The 17,568-nt window shown below is 36.9% G+C and overlaps 5 gene segments (V, D, J or C); 3 read left to right on the plus strand and 2 right to left on the minus strand.

The window, feature by feature from the left end:
- The first annotated feature begins 8,380 nt into the window (after positions 1–8,380).
- On the plus strand, positions 8,381–8,886 carry LOC116316134. The segment is given in 2 exon segments: positions 8,381–8,440; positions 8,576–8,886. Coding segments are annotated over 2 exon segments (360 nt in total).
- A 368-nt stretch (positions 8,887–9,254) lies between these two features.
- Positions 9,255–12,376, minus strand: LOC116315935. The segment is given in 3 exon segments: positions 9,255–9,751; positions 11,643–11,726; positions 12,340–12,376. Coding segments are annotated over 3 exon segments (426 nt in total).
- On the plus strand, positions 12,233–12,859 carry LOC116315945. The segment is given in 2 exon segments: positions 12,233–12,426; positions 12,519–12,859. Coding segments are annotated over 2 exon segments (378 nt in total).
- Positions 12,860–14,005: 1,146 nt separating this feature from the next.
- LOC116315954 lies at positions 14,006–15,661 on the minus strand. The segment is given in 2 exon segments: positions 14,006–14,540; positions 15,330–15,661. A coding segment is annotated over 1 exon segment (312 nt).
- Positions 15,662–15,732: 71 nt separating this feature from the next.
- Positions 15,733–16,350, plus strand: LOC120434973. The segment is given in 2 exon segments: positions 15,733–15,923; positions 16,016–16,350. Coding segments are annotated over 2 exon segments (387 nt in total).
- Positions 16,351–17,568: the final 1,218 nt, after the last annotated feature.

The following is a 17,568-nucleotide window of genomic DNA, read 5'->3' on the forward strand; positions in this document are numbered from 1 at the left end:
AGTATATACACTTGGGAAACCCAGTTAAGAGATTATTGGGTGACTGATGCTATAAAACTGACCTAAAGAATGGTCCTGTGTGAGAAGGAGTGTTGATTGTCCTGATGTTTGAAAGAGCTCTATTTAAATGTGTGTGAATGAAATGAAAGTGTATTGTTTTTGGATCAAGATTTAGTAGAATTACTGATTGGTTGTAGACTGTGAAATTTAAGGGGAGACAGAGTCTGCCTGGTGCCTGAAGAAACAGGAAGGTGTGTGTGTGTGACTGATGATGTCAGGGGAGCACCCAGAGAAATAGACAGAGTTAAATTCTAAGAAGATGAAGCGAATGCATGTTTTAAGAAAAAGTAATAAAGTAATAAAATTATATTAATTACAGGTTTTAGAAAAGAGACAGACCGAGAGAAATAAATACAGGAACTAACAATTACATTAATGAATTGAAAATGCACGTACACAAACTGTTACATGTGAAATTATTGTTGGAAAGTTTAATAAAGAAAGCAGTTTACACTCCTTTAATTTCCAGAACCAGTGTGTCCCCTAGATCTGATAACACCCTTGCCCAGTTGGCCACTGTAGTAGGCGGGCATGGAAGGCTGGACAGCCCATGACGGGTAAGATCCCACCTCGAAACCCTGGGACAACCTAAGGCAAGGCGCAGTCACGATTGCTCGAACCTAAGTCCCGGAGTGACCTTGGAGTCACTGGAGGAGACGGGATTTAACAGGTAAGGCCACTGGGCACAGACGAAGGGGAAATGTCATTCACAATGACCAGTGATGAACCAGAGAGAGAAAATACACCCTGTCAAAGGAGTTTGAAACACTGCAAAAGAAACATTTATAAAAATCACACATACAAACAGAAAATGCACTAACCTTACAGAGATAAGCTCATGAAGAGTAATGCATAGATAGTGATTAAAACTTGGCTAAGAACACAAACATATGTAATTAAATCAGCCTGTTAAGTTCATAAGGGTTAAAATGGTGTGAATGTTGAAGAAAATACACTTAAAACACACTTGGATAAAATAGAGTTGTTGTGGAATAACTCAAACGAAGCTGTATGACAAGGGAGTGAGTTATGGAAAAAAAACAAAAACAAAAGAGGAGTAATTACTTAGGAGTGCTCTTGCACTGATTTATCAAAGTAAGTGATTAGTATAGAAAGAAAATGAAAATAATTCAATAATGTGATAAGGTTTAAACATGTATTCCTCTTGTTAAGTTGGCTGTTGAGCTGTGGGTTTATGCAAATTAGCTGGAGCAGAGACACTTCCTGTGTGCGTGTGTGTCGGAGGCTTTCAGTTCAAGAGAGATCGGGGCTGATGAAGAGTATTTGGCGAAATATAATGGTAAAGTATCAGGATAGTTGATTACGGTGGTCAGGTCTGTTCAGAGGGGCAGATTTGGACAGGAAATTTATAATTTAAGGATGATATGTGGTTGACAATTGGTTTTTATCTTGTGCTGAATGAACACATGGCAAAGTGAGGAAGGGTGACATTGTGCAAACGGTCTTTGATCTTTTGACGAGGTTTTCGGTGTGTTGAACGGGTGAAATTTAAGATTGTTTCAGATTTTTGAGGCTGTTGTTTTATTTCAAGAGAGGGAGTTTGATTGGACCTGGATAGGTCTGAGAGGGGCCCAGAGAAAAAATTTTTTGTAGTAGTAAGTGCACTCAGGAAAAAACCTGTCAGGTGATTTTGTTTGGTACTTTGATGAGCTAATAATCAGCTCTCTTTTTTCATTTTTGTTCTAAGCAGGCCTGGAAGACAGCGAACGGACGGCGTTGACAAAATTACCAAGTACGAAAATCAGGTGGGCTTTACAGAATTATAATTGATTACAATCAGAGACTGATTGGCGGCAAGTCTCTGTCTAAAAATGGATTGTATCGATTCAATCCAGTCAAAAGTATAGAGAACTATTTTCCTAAAAAGGAAAACGAATTAAAACAAATGATTGAGCTCATTTTGCTGATGTGGAGCATCTGATGACGTGCGCGGAGGGCTGCAGATCAGCAAAAAATATCATGTGTGGATGAGTGTGAGTGAATGTGAGTGACTGGACTAAGGTGGGAATGAATAAATGTGGACAGATTTATCATGTGAGGAAAAGAAAGGGGATGCTTTGTTTTGCTTTTGCCATAAGCAGGACAAGTGGGAGACTTAAATCTGGGGATGCTGATTTTGGGATATTGATGTTTGTTTCGAGAAAATTATTTACTGGGGTTGGATTATGTTATTACACTATAGAATGCTAAATGCTAAAAGGGGAAACATTGTTTGATGAGATTCAAGTTACCATTAACTGAGGTAACTCAGGATTAATAACTGTTTTGTTTAAGGTTATTTTTGTCATGACACAGACTAGATCATAAAGGGAGAGTTGAGTATGAAATGTAAGGCACAGGTTTTGTTTTCAGGAAATTCCAAGGATCCAGACTTTCCATGGAGCAACGAGTTGGAGGAGATTTGACATGATGATTAAATTGATTTTGTTCCTTAAACACAGGTTTTCAGGGCTGAAGCAAAACACCGGAGAGGAGAATTGCTGAGCGGTTCTGAGAAATGAAAGGACTAACCTTTTTTCCTTTTAATTTCCTAAGCTTGGGTGGAGCATTTTGAGTTTTTTGCCACATGAGATGTGTCAAAAAAGAGAGGGGTTTAAGATTTAATTTGTTTAATTTGAAAGGGGTTTTACTAGGATTTTATAATGATTGGGGTTGTTTGATAATCTAGATATAGTAAAACTGAGGATTTGTTAAAAGAAAGGATTAAAATGAACTGAATTAGGTTTAGGAGATAAATTGCTGGGGTTAATAAGAAGTTGTACACCAAACTTAAAGGGGAAATTGTGGGAATAAAGGATATGCTTTGGGGAAAATAGTGAACATTTGATGAGTAGAAAATGTGGGATTTCTTTTTGATTTTTAGGATAAGTTGTCACAGTGACATAATGTTAGAATGTTGTTATAATGTAGGCTTTAGAAACAGATAGTAAATAGATTTATTTCTAGGGGAGAGGAGAGCTTTTTATGAGGATGTTAAAAGTGTTATGGACTTAAATGAATAATATTGGAGATTATATATGTAGAGATGATTTTTTCTTACACATTGCAATCATGCTCATTAACAGAGTTGAGGTTCGGTCCATTTGAAGGTCATAAGCTTCGATGAGCGTTATGTCTCAGTCGATATATTGTAGGGGACTTGGAGCAACAGAAGGATAAACAGCATTCACGCTTACAAACACATATGGTTTAAACATAGGTGAGGCCTAGGGCCTGAAATTCATTTAGCTTTTAACTGAATTTGAGTTGGCCCGGTAACAAGTGACAGAAAAGAGGAACTGAATAGGAGTTTCGGTGGTAACTAAATGGGGTGACATGTAAAATACGGAGATAACACATGCAGTTCTAAATTAGTCCTCTTATATAAAATGCAGTTACAGAATAACAAATGCTTGTTGAAGTAAAAAAGTTGTTGTTTAAAACAGAAGCAAAGGGAGAAAGCTTATATATTTTGGTTAAGTCTGATAAAGTTTAAGTTAGAAGGAGTCATTACATTAAAAGCAGCAAAATGAAATAAAATGATATATTCAAACAGGTTATCACCCAGGAAATGGGAGTTCAAAATACAGTTAGAGTTCAGCTTTTAGCTATGATGAAGTTTATCTAGGAGCAATTAACTAGGTGCTTACACTTAGTGATTAAAGTGGTTGTTTTTTCTTTGATCCTTTTAGTAGATTAAGCCCTTATAATGATTTTATGATGATTTTGTTTGTGATAGGTGACTTTAGAGGAGAGGTAGGCCCTGGCAGCAGTGACAGTTTTGTGCACAGGATGTTGATGATCAGATAAGGAGCAAAGAGGAAGCACATGCAGAGACGTGCTTCCTTCGATTCTCTTAAAGGCAGTGCTGTGAGAGTTTTACAAATGCTGAGTACGGTTGAATGAGATATAAAATATAAAGTCAAAACCAAATACAAAATTAGGTTCATGTTTTGAGTAATATTAGTTGGAATCAGGTTTGAATAAAGTAGGGAGAAAGTGTTTTCTATCCTTTACAGGAGAAGATTTCCACGAGAGAGGGACCAAGGACGAACCTGACTTTACCCATGGAGTGTTCTTAGGGGGAGCTGGCATTTCTAGAGAGGGTCAGAGTAATGTTATAAGTGTATGGTGACCCTTTTTAAGGGTCACCAAGAGAGGGGATTGAGAGGAATAGAAATATTTTCCTGCTATTATTTGCTGCTATTTTTTATAATCAGCATTAACATTTCAGTATTAATAGGGATGTTGCTTTCATAGATGCATTCAGATGTTCAAATATATTGGTAGTATATTAGCCTTTATTACAGGTCCAAAGAAGAACCATTTTAAATGGTTGAGTTGAATCTATAATTTAAATGTTATTAATGCTTTTATGATCTCTGTGTAGAGGGCAGAGACAGGAAAATACTCTCTGTGCCAAAATGAGACAGGAAACGCGTCTGCAGAGCATGTTTTGCAGAAGTGAAACCGAAAGCAGAGTGAGTGCAAGCCAAAGAGCAGGGTGTTATTATGCATGTATCGTTGATTAACACACACTTAGTTAGAGGGATCACTGATAGGGGAAAGTTCAAGTTGCTTAAGTTGAGGTCAACTAAGGTTCAGAAAGCAGATGCAAACTCTGCACGTACAGACAGACAAATAGTGAGAGGTCATGACACGTCACGCAGTACACAGCAGCGCGCCTGCACGTGCACACACACACAGATATAAACTCTTACCTACTAAATGAGTTTTAGACTGCAAAGTTGTGCCTGTATGAGTGACATTTTCTACAGGAAGTGCACCTGATGTTCCAGGGAGATAAGCGACAGTGAAGGCGGGCTAACAGGAAGCATCAGCCGTCGACACGAAGATGATGTTCTATGTTAAAAGTCATTGTGGTTTTGGTGTGACGTAAATCTGCCTAGTAACAGAAAAGGGGGGCTGTACAATTCTTAACCCCATAAAACAGTTGTCTGAATATGAGAAAGACAGTTCAACACTGATTGGGTTGTTGAACTCACACATGTGTTCATTAAAATGCCGTCTAAATTGCACACGCCTGGATCTGTGGTTTTTTATGGATTCTTCTCTCAACATTGAACCCTAACACCTTATCACAGTTCAGTAGAAGTAGATCTGGTTCTCAGTCTTTAACTATCAGTGGGTTTCAGTCTGAATATGTTAGACATTATTACTATTTGGGCTGTCGTTGTAGCTGAGTGTTTACACAGTGATTTATTGCAGTACAGGAACCTCCTTCAGTCTGGTTAAAGGCTGCAGGTGCAGCGTGCTGGACTGTGATGAGAATAACTGATCCACTAACACAAGAATCATCAACCACAAACACACTGAATAAAACTAAAACTAAAGAAGTATACAACTGTGTTTATAGTGATTCAATCTTAATATTTATCATTAAATATGAGTAAAAGTTCATGAGCACATCTTTTTTTAAGTGTAATGACAGAAAGTGATGTTTACATATTTGTTGGGGACTTTTAGTAAACTTCAAGCACAATCAATCATCCATGAACTCAAAGCTGTTCTGTGGTTACTGACACTTTAAAAAAATTTTTTAGTAGAAATCCATAAATCAGTATTTGAAATAAGTCATTTTCAAAATAAAAACAATAAAGAAATAAATCCACAAACACTTTGTTTGACAATTAATGCTTGAAAATAACCAAAACTTACTCTGAAATATCTTAACTGGAAAATACTAAAAAGATATTAATTAACATTTAAGAGAAATTTAAAAATATCTACATTTTTACATAAAGTTAGATATTTGTAAAAGTGAATGAGTTTCTAGGGAAGTTATTTGGCAGACTGTGAGATCAACTTTGTTTCATAAATAATGAAAATGATCAACAACAATCACCGGACTTCATCAAATATCTTTTTGAAATTTTTTAAAATGTTTTGCAAATGTCCAAAAAGTTGATTCTCTTGATTTGGACGTAGCGTTTTGTGGGAGAAACGTTTCGTTACTCATCCAAGTGCAAATGGTCGTAGTTGTGAAAAGAAAACATTTCTCCCTCAGTCAGACTGCAGAGACACTGAGCTGTTCACGTCTAAGGCCCTTCTACCCTGATGACTGAAAGAGTCATGGTGGTTTCAGTTCTTCAATATTTGGGAGAATGGAGGCCACTGTGCTCTTTGAGATGTTCAATGCTGCAGAAATTTTTCTGCACCCTTCCTCAGAATAAGACTGTAACATACAAAATGTGGAAAAAAAGGTTTTGACCTCCTAGGTGAAGAACTGAACACAAAAGAAAGGTGTTCATAGTAAGTCAGTGCAAAGACAGTAAACAGAAGTGTGAACAAGGAAAAAAACCCCACAATGAAAACATGACAAAACATACAAAGCATAAAATAACCACAAAAAGCCCACATTTATATAAAAATTGCAAAATGGCATAAAACTATATAAGGAAATGCAAATAGGCAAACAAGCCAAATTATGCAACCACACTATAAAGAAATACATCAAATGCAAAAGGCACAAAATAACAAGCGAGACACAGTCAGACAAAACATGTTCAAACAGAAATTAATTTTTTTAAATTAAAATTGATCAGAAGGAAAAAAAAAGGTGCCCTGATTTGATGTCCAGTCTGCTTTTTGGATCCATGTATCAGAGTCAATATTATGTGTATTCTCTTATTTTGACATAAGAGGGCACTATTTGTACAGCAGCAATGTACAATTTCCACCCGGACTCCATAGGTGCAGGTGTGTGATCACTGACCCATGCATTAATTTGAATATCTGTCGTGCACCCTGCATGCAAAATAGTTTTCTATAGTTTTAGTATCATACAGAAATTTTTGTCCTTCTGTAAAATGACAATTTTTAATGTTTTGCTGGGTGGACAGCTGTCTATAAGTCTATAAGCCCACCTCTCTGAGCTGCAGAGCCAGCACTGAAATCTGTAATTACCTCAACTCAGAACTGACAAAATAAGTTAGTGTCAGTTTGGTAGATCTTTGTTGTTTCAGCAGAATCAGATCCATACTTGAATTAACACTAACAATCAGTGGAGTTCAGGCTGAAGATTTAGATTATTACTGTGTTGAAACATATGTGTGAGAACAATCACATTGGTATAGTTAAAACTAATATCAAATTAAACTGGTTAGGGATTATTGTGCTGCAGCGATGATCTCTTGCAGGAGATTAGAGACAGCACTCCAGAATACTGATTTTTTGGGGAAATTAGATTAATTTCATACCAGGGTTCCCCAATCCCAGTCCACGAGGGCTGGTGTCCCTGCAGATTTTAGATCTCACCCTTGGTCAACACACCTAAATCACATGATTAGTTCATTACCAGGCCTCTGGAGAACTTCAAGACATGTTGAGAAGGTAATTTATCCATTTAAATCAGCTGTGATGGATCAAGGACACATCTTAAACCTGCAGGGACACCCGCCCTCGTGGACTGGGATTTGGGACCCCGCCATAGACAGAGACCTGACTTTAAAATTAAACATGCCGTAACATATACAACCTGCTAGATTAGTAGTTAGTATGTCACCTCATAGTCTGAGGATTTGGTCTTTTTGAGCTTCAATAATTATTATCAGATATTATCAGTTTACAATCAAACAGCTCTGTGAGGTTTAAGCAAAATGCCAACATAATGCAGTTATTTTCAGGAATTCAAAATGCATCTGAAACTGAAGAGTGTTTTATAAAAAAATATAAAATATTAAAACATGTTACTGAATATTTCTCAGTAAAATTTGGGGTCATCAAAGTAACAGCAATACAGTCTTTAAGAAAAAAATAGCTGTGTGCAGGAAATTAGAGGACAAGTCATAACACCATTGGAGAAAAGAGAGTCTTTTATTTATTTATTTATTTTTTCAGAAAAGATACAGTTCATCTGTACATAGTTCAAAATATCAAATACCTGAGTTATGGCTTTTACTATGGAGCATAAACCCCCTTTCTCAGGGTTTTAGAGAGCTGTACAGGACTAAACTATTTAGAGAATTGAATAATGTTAGACCAGCTTGTTATTCATTCCTTTAAACCACTATTCATATATTTCTTTTTCAAAATAAAGTTCAGTTTGTCAGAATAATCAAAATCAATCAGTGTCTTTAGTGTCAGATGTATGACAGTAGGGGAACCATGCATCTGTTAATGAGACAAATATAATGAAAAGTTTTTATGATCCTTTTCTCACATGACCTCTGTGTTTTCTGTTTCATTGGGAGAGGTGGGTGGTTTCCTCCTACAGTGTGTTTTGCACACTTTCATGCATCACTGCTCCTCACAGTTTAAGTTCTGCTGTCACACATGCTCTCATGCACTTCCACTGAAAACTGAGTCAGGATGGTGTTTCCAATGTTGGTGGTTCTTTTGTTAGGCTTTCTGAGTCAGGGTGAGAGATCCAAAAAACCAATAAGAATATTTCAGGAGAATGTTGTTTGGTGAAATTTACTCAGCTCGTTTTATGTGTACATTTATTCTTTGGTGAATAAAAATACATTTTTAAATGTTTTTCCTTTCATTTCAGAGTCATTTGCCAATAATTTTCTGACTCAGACTGATGAAGTCAAGTCTGTCAGTCTTGGTGGGACTGTGACCATCAGCGCAACAGGAAGTTCAAATATTGGTGCTGATCTCAGTTGGTACCTTCAGAAACCTGGACAGCCTCCCAAACTACTTATATACAAAGCATCAACTCGCTCCTCAGGAACTCCGTCTCGATTCAGTGGCAGCAGATCTGATTCTCAGTACACTTTAACCATCAGTGGGTTTCAGGCTGAAGATGCTGGAGATTATTACTGTCTGGGTGATCATGGTAGTGGAGTGTTCACACAGTGATTTAGAGCTGTACAAAAACAGAGTGACAGACTGCAATAACTGTTTAACTCGACACCACAAGAGCACAAACACAATTAATCTAAACAAAACTGAAGAAATACACAGCTTTGTTTATTAAAAAAATTACTTAAATATATCTCAATGAACAAAAAATCCTGTGCAGGTCTGTTTGGTGCCCTGATAGAAACTAATATGTATAAAGAAATATTTCAGTATTTTTTTATATTTACATACATAAAATACAAAAAAAAACTTACTACACTTTAAAATGTATATATATCTAAGAGAAATATGGAGGTTTGATCAAGTATTTATATGCAAAGTAATGGAAAAACAATAACACAAAAGTGATTTTTCATAAACTGCAATTTTATTTTGTGATATAGACTTGTTTTCTTTTTCTTACAGCATGGTTTTAAAGCACAATATAATATGAATAGCTGATGAATTCTGCATTTAGATTAATAGAGTCAAACATCTGCAGAAATATCGCAACAGAGGAGACATGTAGCTTCATCAAAATATAAAATGCTTCACAGCCATGAAATATTGTTGAAGCTCTACTCTGAGCAGTGGTCAGGGTCCAGGGTTTGAGTGACAGGGCTCTGTCCACTCAGACTGGCCTCACAGGTCACTGAGCCCGCCTTCCTCCACTGGTCTGCAGAGAGGCTGAGGGTGCTGCTCCAGCTGTAGCGACCGTCTGTACCCTGGGCCTCCAAGCTGTTTGACACCCCTGAGGATGTGCTGGTGCCCCCCACCTTCCAGCCGAGCTTCCAATTTAATGGGAAACCCCCACTGGCCAGACACACCAGAGTGCCACTGCTCTGGTGTGGGAGCACGGTCAGAGTGGGCCTCACCACACCCGCTGGAGGAGAAAAGGTGGAGAAGAGGGGGAAGAAGACAAAGAAGAAAGGAATGAAACCTGGTAAACACATCTGAAAAGTGACAGTGATTGTCAATAAAAACATTACTTTTATGGTCACTAACTGACATGTAGGATAATTTTCTGACTTTTAGCATAAACATGTGAATATGGTTCAAATGTCACATCTGTTTCTTTCACTTCTTTAAATGTAAAATAATTGAACCACAAAGACAAAACTGATCTGAATGCACTGAAAAAATAATTTTAGTTTTTGATATGTTCACAACAGAAATTCACACTTATATACTTAGGGGAGACCGGGGATAGTTGTAACATTTTTGACATTTCTGTCTGTAAATTGGAGCTCTTTTAAGGTAGTGGATTCAAAATGTAATGCAAAGTATTTACATGTCTCTGCTATTAAATAGTGCAGCTATTTTCTCTGCAGCACAATTACCCATTGCATGGTATGGTCTCAAACACAAAGAGTGAAATGTTACAATTAACCCCATAGTCTGGGTTAGTTGTAACATATCATGGGGTGAAATGTAACACAATGAAATAAGGGTACTAACAAAACATTAACATGTAATCTTTGTTTATTCAACACATGAATGCACTTAGAGCCATTTATGTAGCTATGTGTGTGTGACAGAATGCAGAAATCTAGCTTTTGAACATATTCCAACCCCCCAAAAAAGACAAATTATGGAATTTTCTGCAACTGAATATTTCATTAATTTTGGTTGGTCTTCCTTGAGTTTGGCCTCATTGGCTCAGTGGGCATTATAACCTACAACTCTTGCACCAATTTTGAAAATAACAATGAAGCTAAAAAAATGTAGTTGTTCACCAGCATCGCAATTCCATTACTTTTCATCATGGCTGACCTTGGTGTGGTTTGCAAAGTGCTTCAGAAAGATGAGGAAATCTGTTTCTTGCACCCATCCTGATTTATTTCCACTACCAATACTTCCTACTGGTCCATCTCTGACACAGTGGTCTGCATAATGTATGTGTGGGAACACAAACAGTGGAGGAATTGTGTTGCCAATGGCATCAACCGCATATACAAAAGCGACCAGTGAACCTCTCTCTGCTGATGTCGTTGCCCCAACTTGTTTAATATAAGTTAAAGTAATAGTGTGGTAAGTTGTAACATCTGCATTATTGTTACAACTAACTCAGACTGTTGCTGTTACAACTGACCCAGACTCCTATGGCCATGAACTAGCTAACAATACAGCCAACGGCTAAAACATTAGCACTAAAGACCAACACAGAATATATCCCCATAGACATACAAATAACATAATTTAAGTTTGATGAGTTTAACTGCAAAGCACATAATGCTATTAGAAATTGAAATAAAGTAGAAAAACTTACTTTTTGGCATACAAATTACTTTTTTTCGTGTTAAATTGTCTGTGTTTGACAAAATGTGCTGATTTTTCACATGTGATAGCAGAACTGAATTGGGCATGCACAGGATGAGTCACATCATTTGAAACTTAGCCCTACTGACCCACATTACAACTATCCCCGGTCTCCCCTATACTTAAATGGTTTTTAAAATTCATAAGTGAAAATAAAATTAAAATCGAACAGTCATATTTTGAGAGGAACAACTTCACTAACACCAAACATTAGTTTAAAAAATTTAACTTTAAAATAATTATATAAGCACGAACGATAACAAAAAGAATATTGAACATTGTTTTCGGCAACTGACTGAGACTGAATGAATATTGACAGAATTTTATTCTAACAACTTAATAATGAAAAAATGATTAACTATTAATAATAACTTAATTTTAGCAATGTTCTGCTCTGCAAATTTCTTTTAAAGAGCTACTATGTATTGCACAAAGTAAACATTTCTGGTACTTACAGTCAACGATGAGTTTGGTTCCTCCACCAAAAGTGTACCACAGTGATACAAATTCATTAACTGGCCGTACAAAAACCTCCTGCACTCTGAACAATTGTCACACTGCTGAAAATGAACCTTTTCTCAACTAAATCATCACAGTTTAAACCTCATTAAATCCAAAGGAGGATTTAAGAAATTTACTTACATTTTTGATGATTTTAAATCATTTTCATAATTGATTCATTGAACTACTACCAATTGAAAGACAAAGGCAGACATAAAATAAAGTTTTATTAACAAAAAAAAAAAAAAAAGAAAGAAAAGCTAAGGAACTGTAAAATGCTTCTAAAACATGAATTATGAGATTCTGGCAATATACTTAGAACAACAATAGAGCGCAATGTCTGTTACCAAAAGTATGAAGTAAGCTTACCAACCAAAGTGCTGTTTTGATCCAGACATTAAAAATGCAGAATTATATTTTCTTTATATTTTCCTCCATTCCATAAAAAGTCAGTGGTATCATTAAAGTTTGTATAATGTATAATAGTATTAATCCAAATTATTTTTCTTCTGACTTTGTGTCCCTTCTTGCCTTCTGTGTGTTGAGAGCAGAGAAATCATTTCCATAGAGAGGAGGCTTTGCATCATCAGCTGATCCTCCAGAGAACTGAGAAGGTTTATAGTCCTGTGAGTTCAACACTGCAGGACTCACATCTGTCAGTCAACACAGCAGAAAGCACAACCACCATGACTCTCATCACCATCCTCATCTGGACGCTGACCTGCTGCTGTTTTACAGGTTCATTCACTCAGCAACATTTCAAACATGATGTGCTGCTTTTTCTCTCATTGATTTCTGCTGATAAATGAATGATTTGTTTTTGTCTGCAGGATGCAGCGGTCAGGTGACTGTGACTCAACCTCCAGTAGTGACATTTACTCCTGGATCCACTGTCACTCTGACCTGTAGGACCAACCGAGCTGTTCACAGATTTGATGATGGTGATGATGCCATGTACTGGTATCAACATAAATCTGGACAGACTCCAAAGCTCCTAATAAAATATGCAAAAACGCTACTGTCAGGAACACCATCTCGATTTAATGGCAGTGGAAGCAGCTCTGACTTCTCTATGACCATCAGTGGAGTTCAGGCTGAAGATGCAGCAGTTTACTACTGTCAGAGTTACCACAGCGGTGGGGTGTTCACACAGTGATTTGTAGTCGTACAAAAACCTCCCTCAGTCAGACTGCAGAGACACTGAGCTATTACAGCAGGAACTGACTGCAGCTGCTCACGAGGAAGAAACTCTGACACAGACCAGTGAACACAGAGCTGACAGTAACCTCACCAAGCACTAAATACAGATTTACATCTGTATATAAGATGTATTTTGGGGAGTATTTTTATTTATTTTTTTAGTTTCATTTTTTTCAGCATCCTATTTATACAACACATGTGACAAACAAATAACAATGTTTTTCAGATCATTAAGAGCTTTCACAGGACACTTTGGCATAATAATAATAATAATGCATTGGATTTATATAGCGCTTTTCAAGGCACCCAAAGCGCTTTACAATGACATTATTCATTCACGCTCACATTCACACACTATATTCCTGCTTTTATTTCCCAAAAGAAAACAGAAAAAAGCTGCATACTTTCATGGAAAAAACTTTTTGTTGTTGTTGTTGTTTTTTTGTTTTCTGAATAAAGCTGAATGAGAAAAGGATCAACTTACACGTTATATGTACCTGTTCTGTTTCACAACAACAGATGTGTGTTTGCCTATATTTCAAATCAGTTCCATGTCTCTCTCTTATAATGTGTCTGGTGTAATGCAGGACTGAACCTATAATTATAATATAATTAGAACCCTACATATAACCTTTGCCTTTCTAATTACTCAAATGATGCTTGATAAGCATCCTTTGCCTTAGAAAAGAAATTCTCATCTCATCTGCAACTAATTATGTGCCAAATGACACAGAAGTAGTTTGTGTTATATATATCGATCTGGCTGAAACTCTGAATTTGAAATGAGCTGCAATTTCAAAAAAATGTACTCTGATTACACTCAATTTACTTCTAAAGTGAAAACCTATATTTAATTACTCATTAATTAAGCTGCTGGTTGTGACTGAAACTTTCTTAAAAATGTTATAATGCAACATAAAACATTCAGAGTAATTGGGTGTTTCTACTTGTTGGATCGCTTGGTAGTTTCAATTTAAACTGAAGAGTTCAGTAAGAGTAAGATTTAGAGATACATGAATTGATTTTTCATGTAGTAGGCAAACAGTTTAATGTATTGTACAACGTGCTCCAATTATAGACCCACTACATTTAAAAATAAGACAAAAATACTTAATAATATGGATCACTGCAAGCTTTATTGGCAAAAACATGAATCATTAATATGGCAGTTATTAGGCACACTCACATCCAGCTTCTACACATATTACTGTGTAAGTTGTTGTTATCAAATAATTTGTTTTTCAAACTTTCAAACTCATATTGATCAGAGCAGCAGGGATGTATCTCCTGCTTCCTCACACTAAGCTCCTGTCCTGGACTTCAGCAGCCCCTCTAGCCCTCACACCGGTTCTTGCGGAAGGACTTGGCCTGCCGGTGGTCATGATGGTTCACCCTGCAGGAGAACACCTCTGCGTTCATCCAGTTCTCTTGGCTCAGCATCAGGGTGCTGCTGCTGCTGTAGCGACTACTCTTCTCTTCTTCTAAGCTGTTCAGGACCCCCTCTGTCACCTCTGTGCCATCTACCTCCCATCTCACTTCAGCTCCCTGAGGAGAGTAGCCGGTCAGCAGGCAGGCCAGTGTGACTGGGCCTCCAGAGAGCTTCTCAGAGGAGGGTTGAAGCAGAGAGACTGAGGGTCTGACCATGGGGCCAGCTGGAAGGGAGAGCAGGGACACACAAGGAGCAGATTAACTTCTGCTGTAGGACAGAGAGCTGAACATGACACAGTTATGATACATGACAGAGATTAACAGCATCGTGGAAGAAATGGAAAAATAACAATGACAAGTAATGACAAAGTTGTAATTTTACATTTAAAGTTGGAATTTTCCCCTATGTCAAATATCTTTTTTTTTTTCTAAATCTGCCATAAAAGTAATTATATTGTACAGCATCTAGTTCCTACATTTATTTTCTTAACTGAAAGAATAAACCGTCTGTACAGACTGCCATCTGTTTGTTTCACTTCCATTTTACTACCTCAAAGTACTGAACCATAAACTCAGCGATGGAACCGTTAAATTGCATCTAAATAAAACTCTTTTATTTTTTAAGGCAAGAATGTAAAACCTTTTTATCCAGCTAACTGTTTGTACAAATAAATAAAATCAAAGATTCCTCGTGTTATTTTCAGCCTCAGATATTGTCAAAAAATATTTGTTCACATATGAATACAAAAAACTTAGTTAAAATAGATTTATTCAAAATATAATTTGAATTTTCAGAACTATATAAACAATCAGTCATGATACTGTATTATATATTCACACTTTCTGATACCAAGTTTTCAATAACAGCTACTATGACTAAACCCAATTATATACACATCGTGTAAAACACCCAGAATAAAATTTAACACACAATGTTTAAATACATTCTGATGACATATTTCAAAGAGTAATAGTATAATATTTTGTCGTAATGAGAAGATTTAGATACTTACAGTGAATGATGAGTTTGGTTCCTCCACCAAGAGTCCTCCACAGTGATACAAACTCATTAAGTGGCCGTACAAAAACCTCCCACACTCTGATCAAGCATCTAACCACTGAAAATTAACTATTTTCCCCAGTAAACTTCACAGTTTAAATATTTATGATAAAAGTGTTTGTGTTCAAATGGCTTTCTTTTAAAAGAAAATAATTTAGGAATGTTTTCATAGTTTTGCTTCATTCAAAAAGTAAAATCTACGCTTTCCAACTAACCTGCCATTTTAATCCAGATGTTAAAAAGAATCGCTTTTCTGAAGTATTTTCCAGTGTTTTGTTAGAATCATAATCATGTCATGATAATTTCTTTAGTTCTAAAAAGTATTGCTTCTCACATTGCTTTGTTGTTTGTTGAGAGCAGAGAAATCATTTCCATAGAGAGGAGGCTTTGCATCATCAGCTGATCCTCCAGAGAACTGAGAAGGTTTATAGTCCTGTGAGTTCAACACTGCAGGACTCACATCTGTCAGTCAACACAGCAGAAAGCACAACCACCATGACTCTCATCACCATCCTCATCTGGACGCTGACCTGCTGCTGTTTTACAGGTTCATTCACTCAGCAACATTTCAAACATGATGTGCTGCTTTTTCTCTCATTGATTTCTGCTGGTAAATGAATGATTTGTTTTTGTCTGCAGGATGCAGCGGTCAGGTGACTGTGACTCAACCTCCAGTAGTGACATTTACTCCTGGATCCACTGTCACTCTGACCTGTAGGACCAGCCCAGCTGTTTACAGATATGATGATGGTGATGATGCTATGTACTGGTATCAACAGAAATCTGGACAGGCTCCAAAGCTCCTAATAAAATGGGCAAAAACACTTGAGTCAGGAACACCATCTCGATTTAGTGGCAGTGGAAGCAGCTCTGACTTCTCTATGACCATCAATGGAGTTCAGGCTGAAGATGCAGCAGTTTACTACTGTCAAAGTTTTCATGAAATAAACAGTGCTTATGTGTTCACACAGTGATTTGTAGTCGTACAAAAACCTCCCTCAGTCAGACTGCAGAGACACTGAGCTGTTACAGCAGGAACTGACTGCAGCTGCTGACGAGGAAGAAACTCTGACACAGACCAGTGAACACAGTAACTTCACCAAGCACTAAATACTCATCTACACTTCTTTTGGGGAATTTTGAAATATTCACTCACTGTTATCATCTTCAGTGCCCTGTACCAACACAGAGCAGAGCAGATATCTGAACGCTACTCCAACAGAGGTCGATCATCTTGTTAATAATTTTGCCTCCTCACTAAGTATGACTCTGGTTACTGTAGCTCATGTGAAAAAGAGAACCTCAAATCAAAAGTACTTGACTCGCTGTTATAACACTCAAACACGCACCTTAAAGCAGATAACTTATAAGCTGGAGACAAATAGGCGTAAAACAAAGTTAGAAGATCATCATTTAGCTTTAGTTTGCTGCATTATAAGAAAGCCCTCTGTAATGCAAGAACATCTTTCTATTCATCACTGATTAAAGAAAATAAGAACAACCCTAGGTTTCTCTTCAGCACTGTAGCCAGGCTGACAAAAAGTCAGAGAGCTGTTGACTCAACCGTTCCTTTAATGTTAACTAAAAATGACTTCATGAACTTCTTCACAAATAAAATTTGAACCATTAGAGAAAAAAAATACTCATAATCATCTCACAGATGTAATATTATCTACAGCTACTTTCAATACCATTGATATTAATATAGAATCTTTTTCTGCAATCGGTCTTTCTGAGTTAACTTCAGTAACTGCTTCCTCAAACCATCAACATGTCTTTTAGACCCCATTCCTACAAGACTGCGCAAAGAAGTCCCTCCATTGATTAATGCTTCAATCTTAAACATGATCAACCTGTCTCTAGTATTCGGCTATGTACCACAGGCCTTCAGGCTGGCAGTAGTTAAACAGTTACTTAAAAAGCCTTCTCTTGACCCAGCAGTCTTAGCTAATTAGTCTTAGCTTTCTTTCATCTCAAAATTTCTTGAAAGAGTAGTTGTCAAACAGCTAACAGATCATCTGCAGAGGAATGGCTTATTTGAAGAGTTTCAGTCAGGTTTCAGAGCTCATCACAGCACAGAAACAGAATCTGCTTATGGCCTCCAGTGTTGGGGAGTAATGGAATACATGTACCGGGGTCACGTATTTAATACAAAATATGAGTAAATGTATTTTGTTACAGTTACCATTTAA

This window comes from Oreochromis aureus, linkage group 19 (genome assembly GCF_013358895.1).
Source record: "Oreochromis aureus strain Israel breed Guangdong linkage group 19, ZZ_aureus, whole genome shotgun sequence".
In the NCBI taxonomy this organism is placed as follows: domain Eukaryota; kingdom Metazoa; phylum Chordata; class Actinopteri; order Cichliformes; family Cichlidae; genus Oreochromis; species Oreochromis aureus.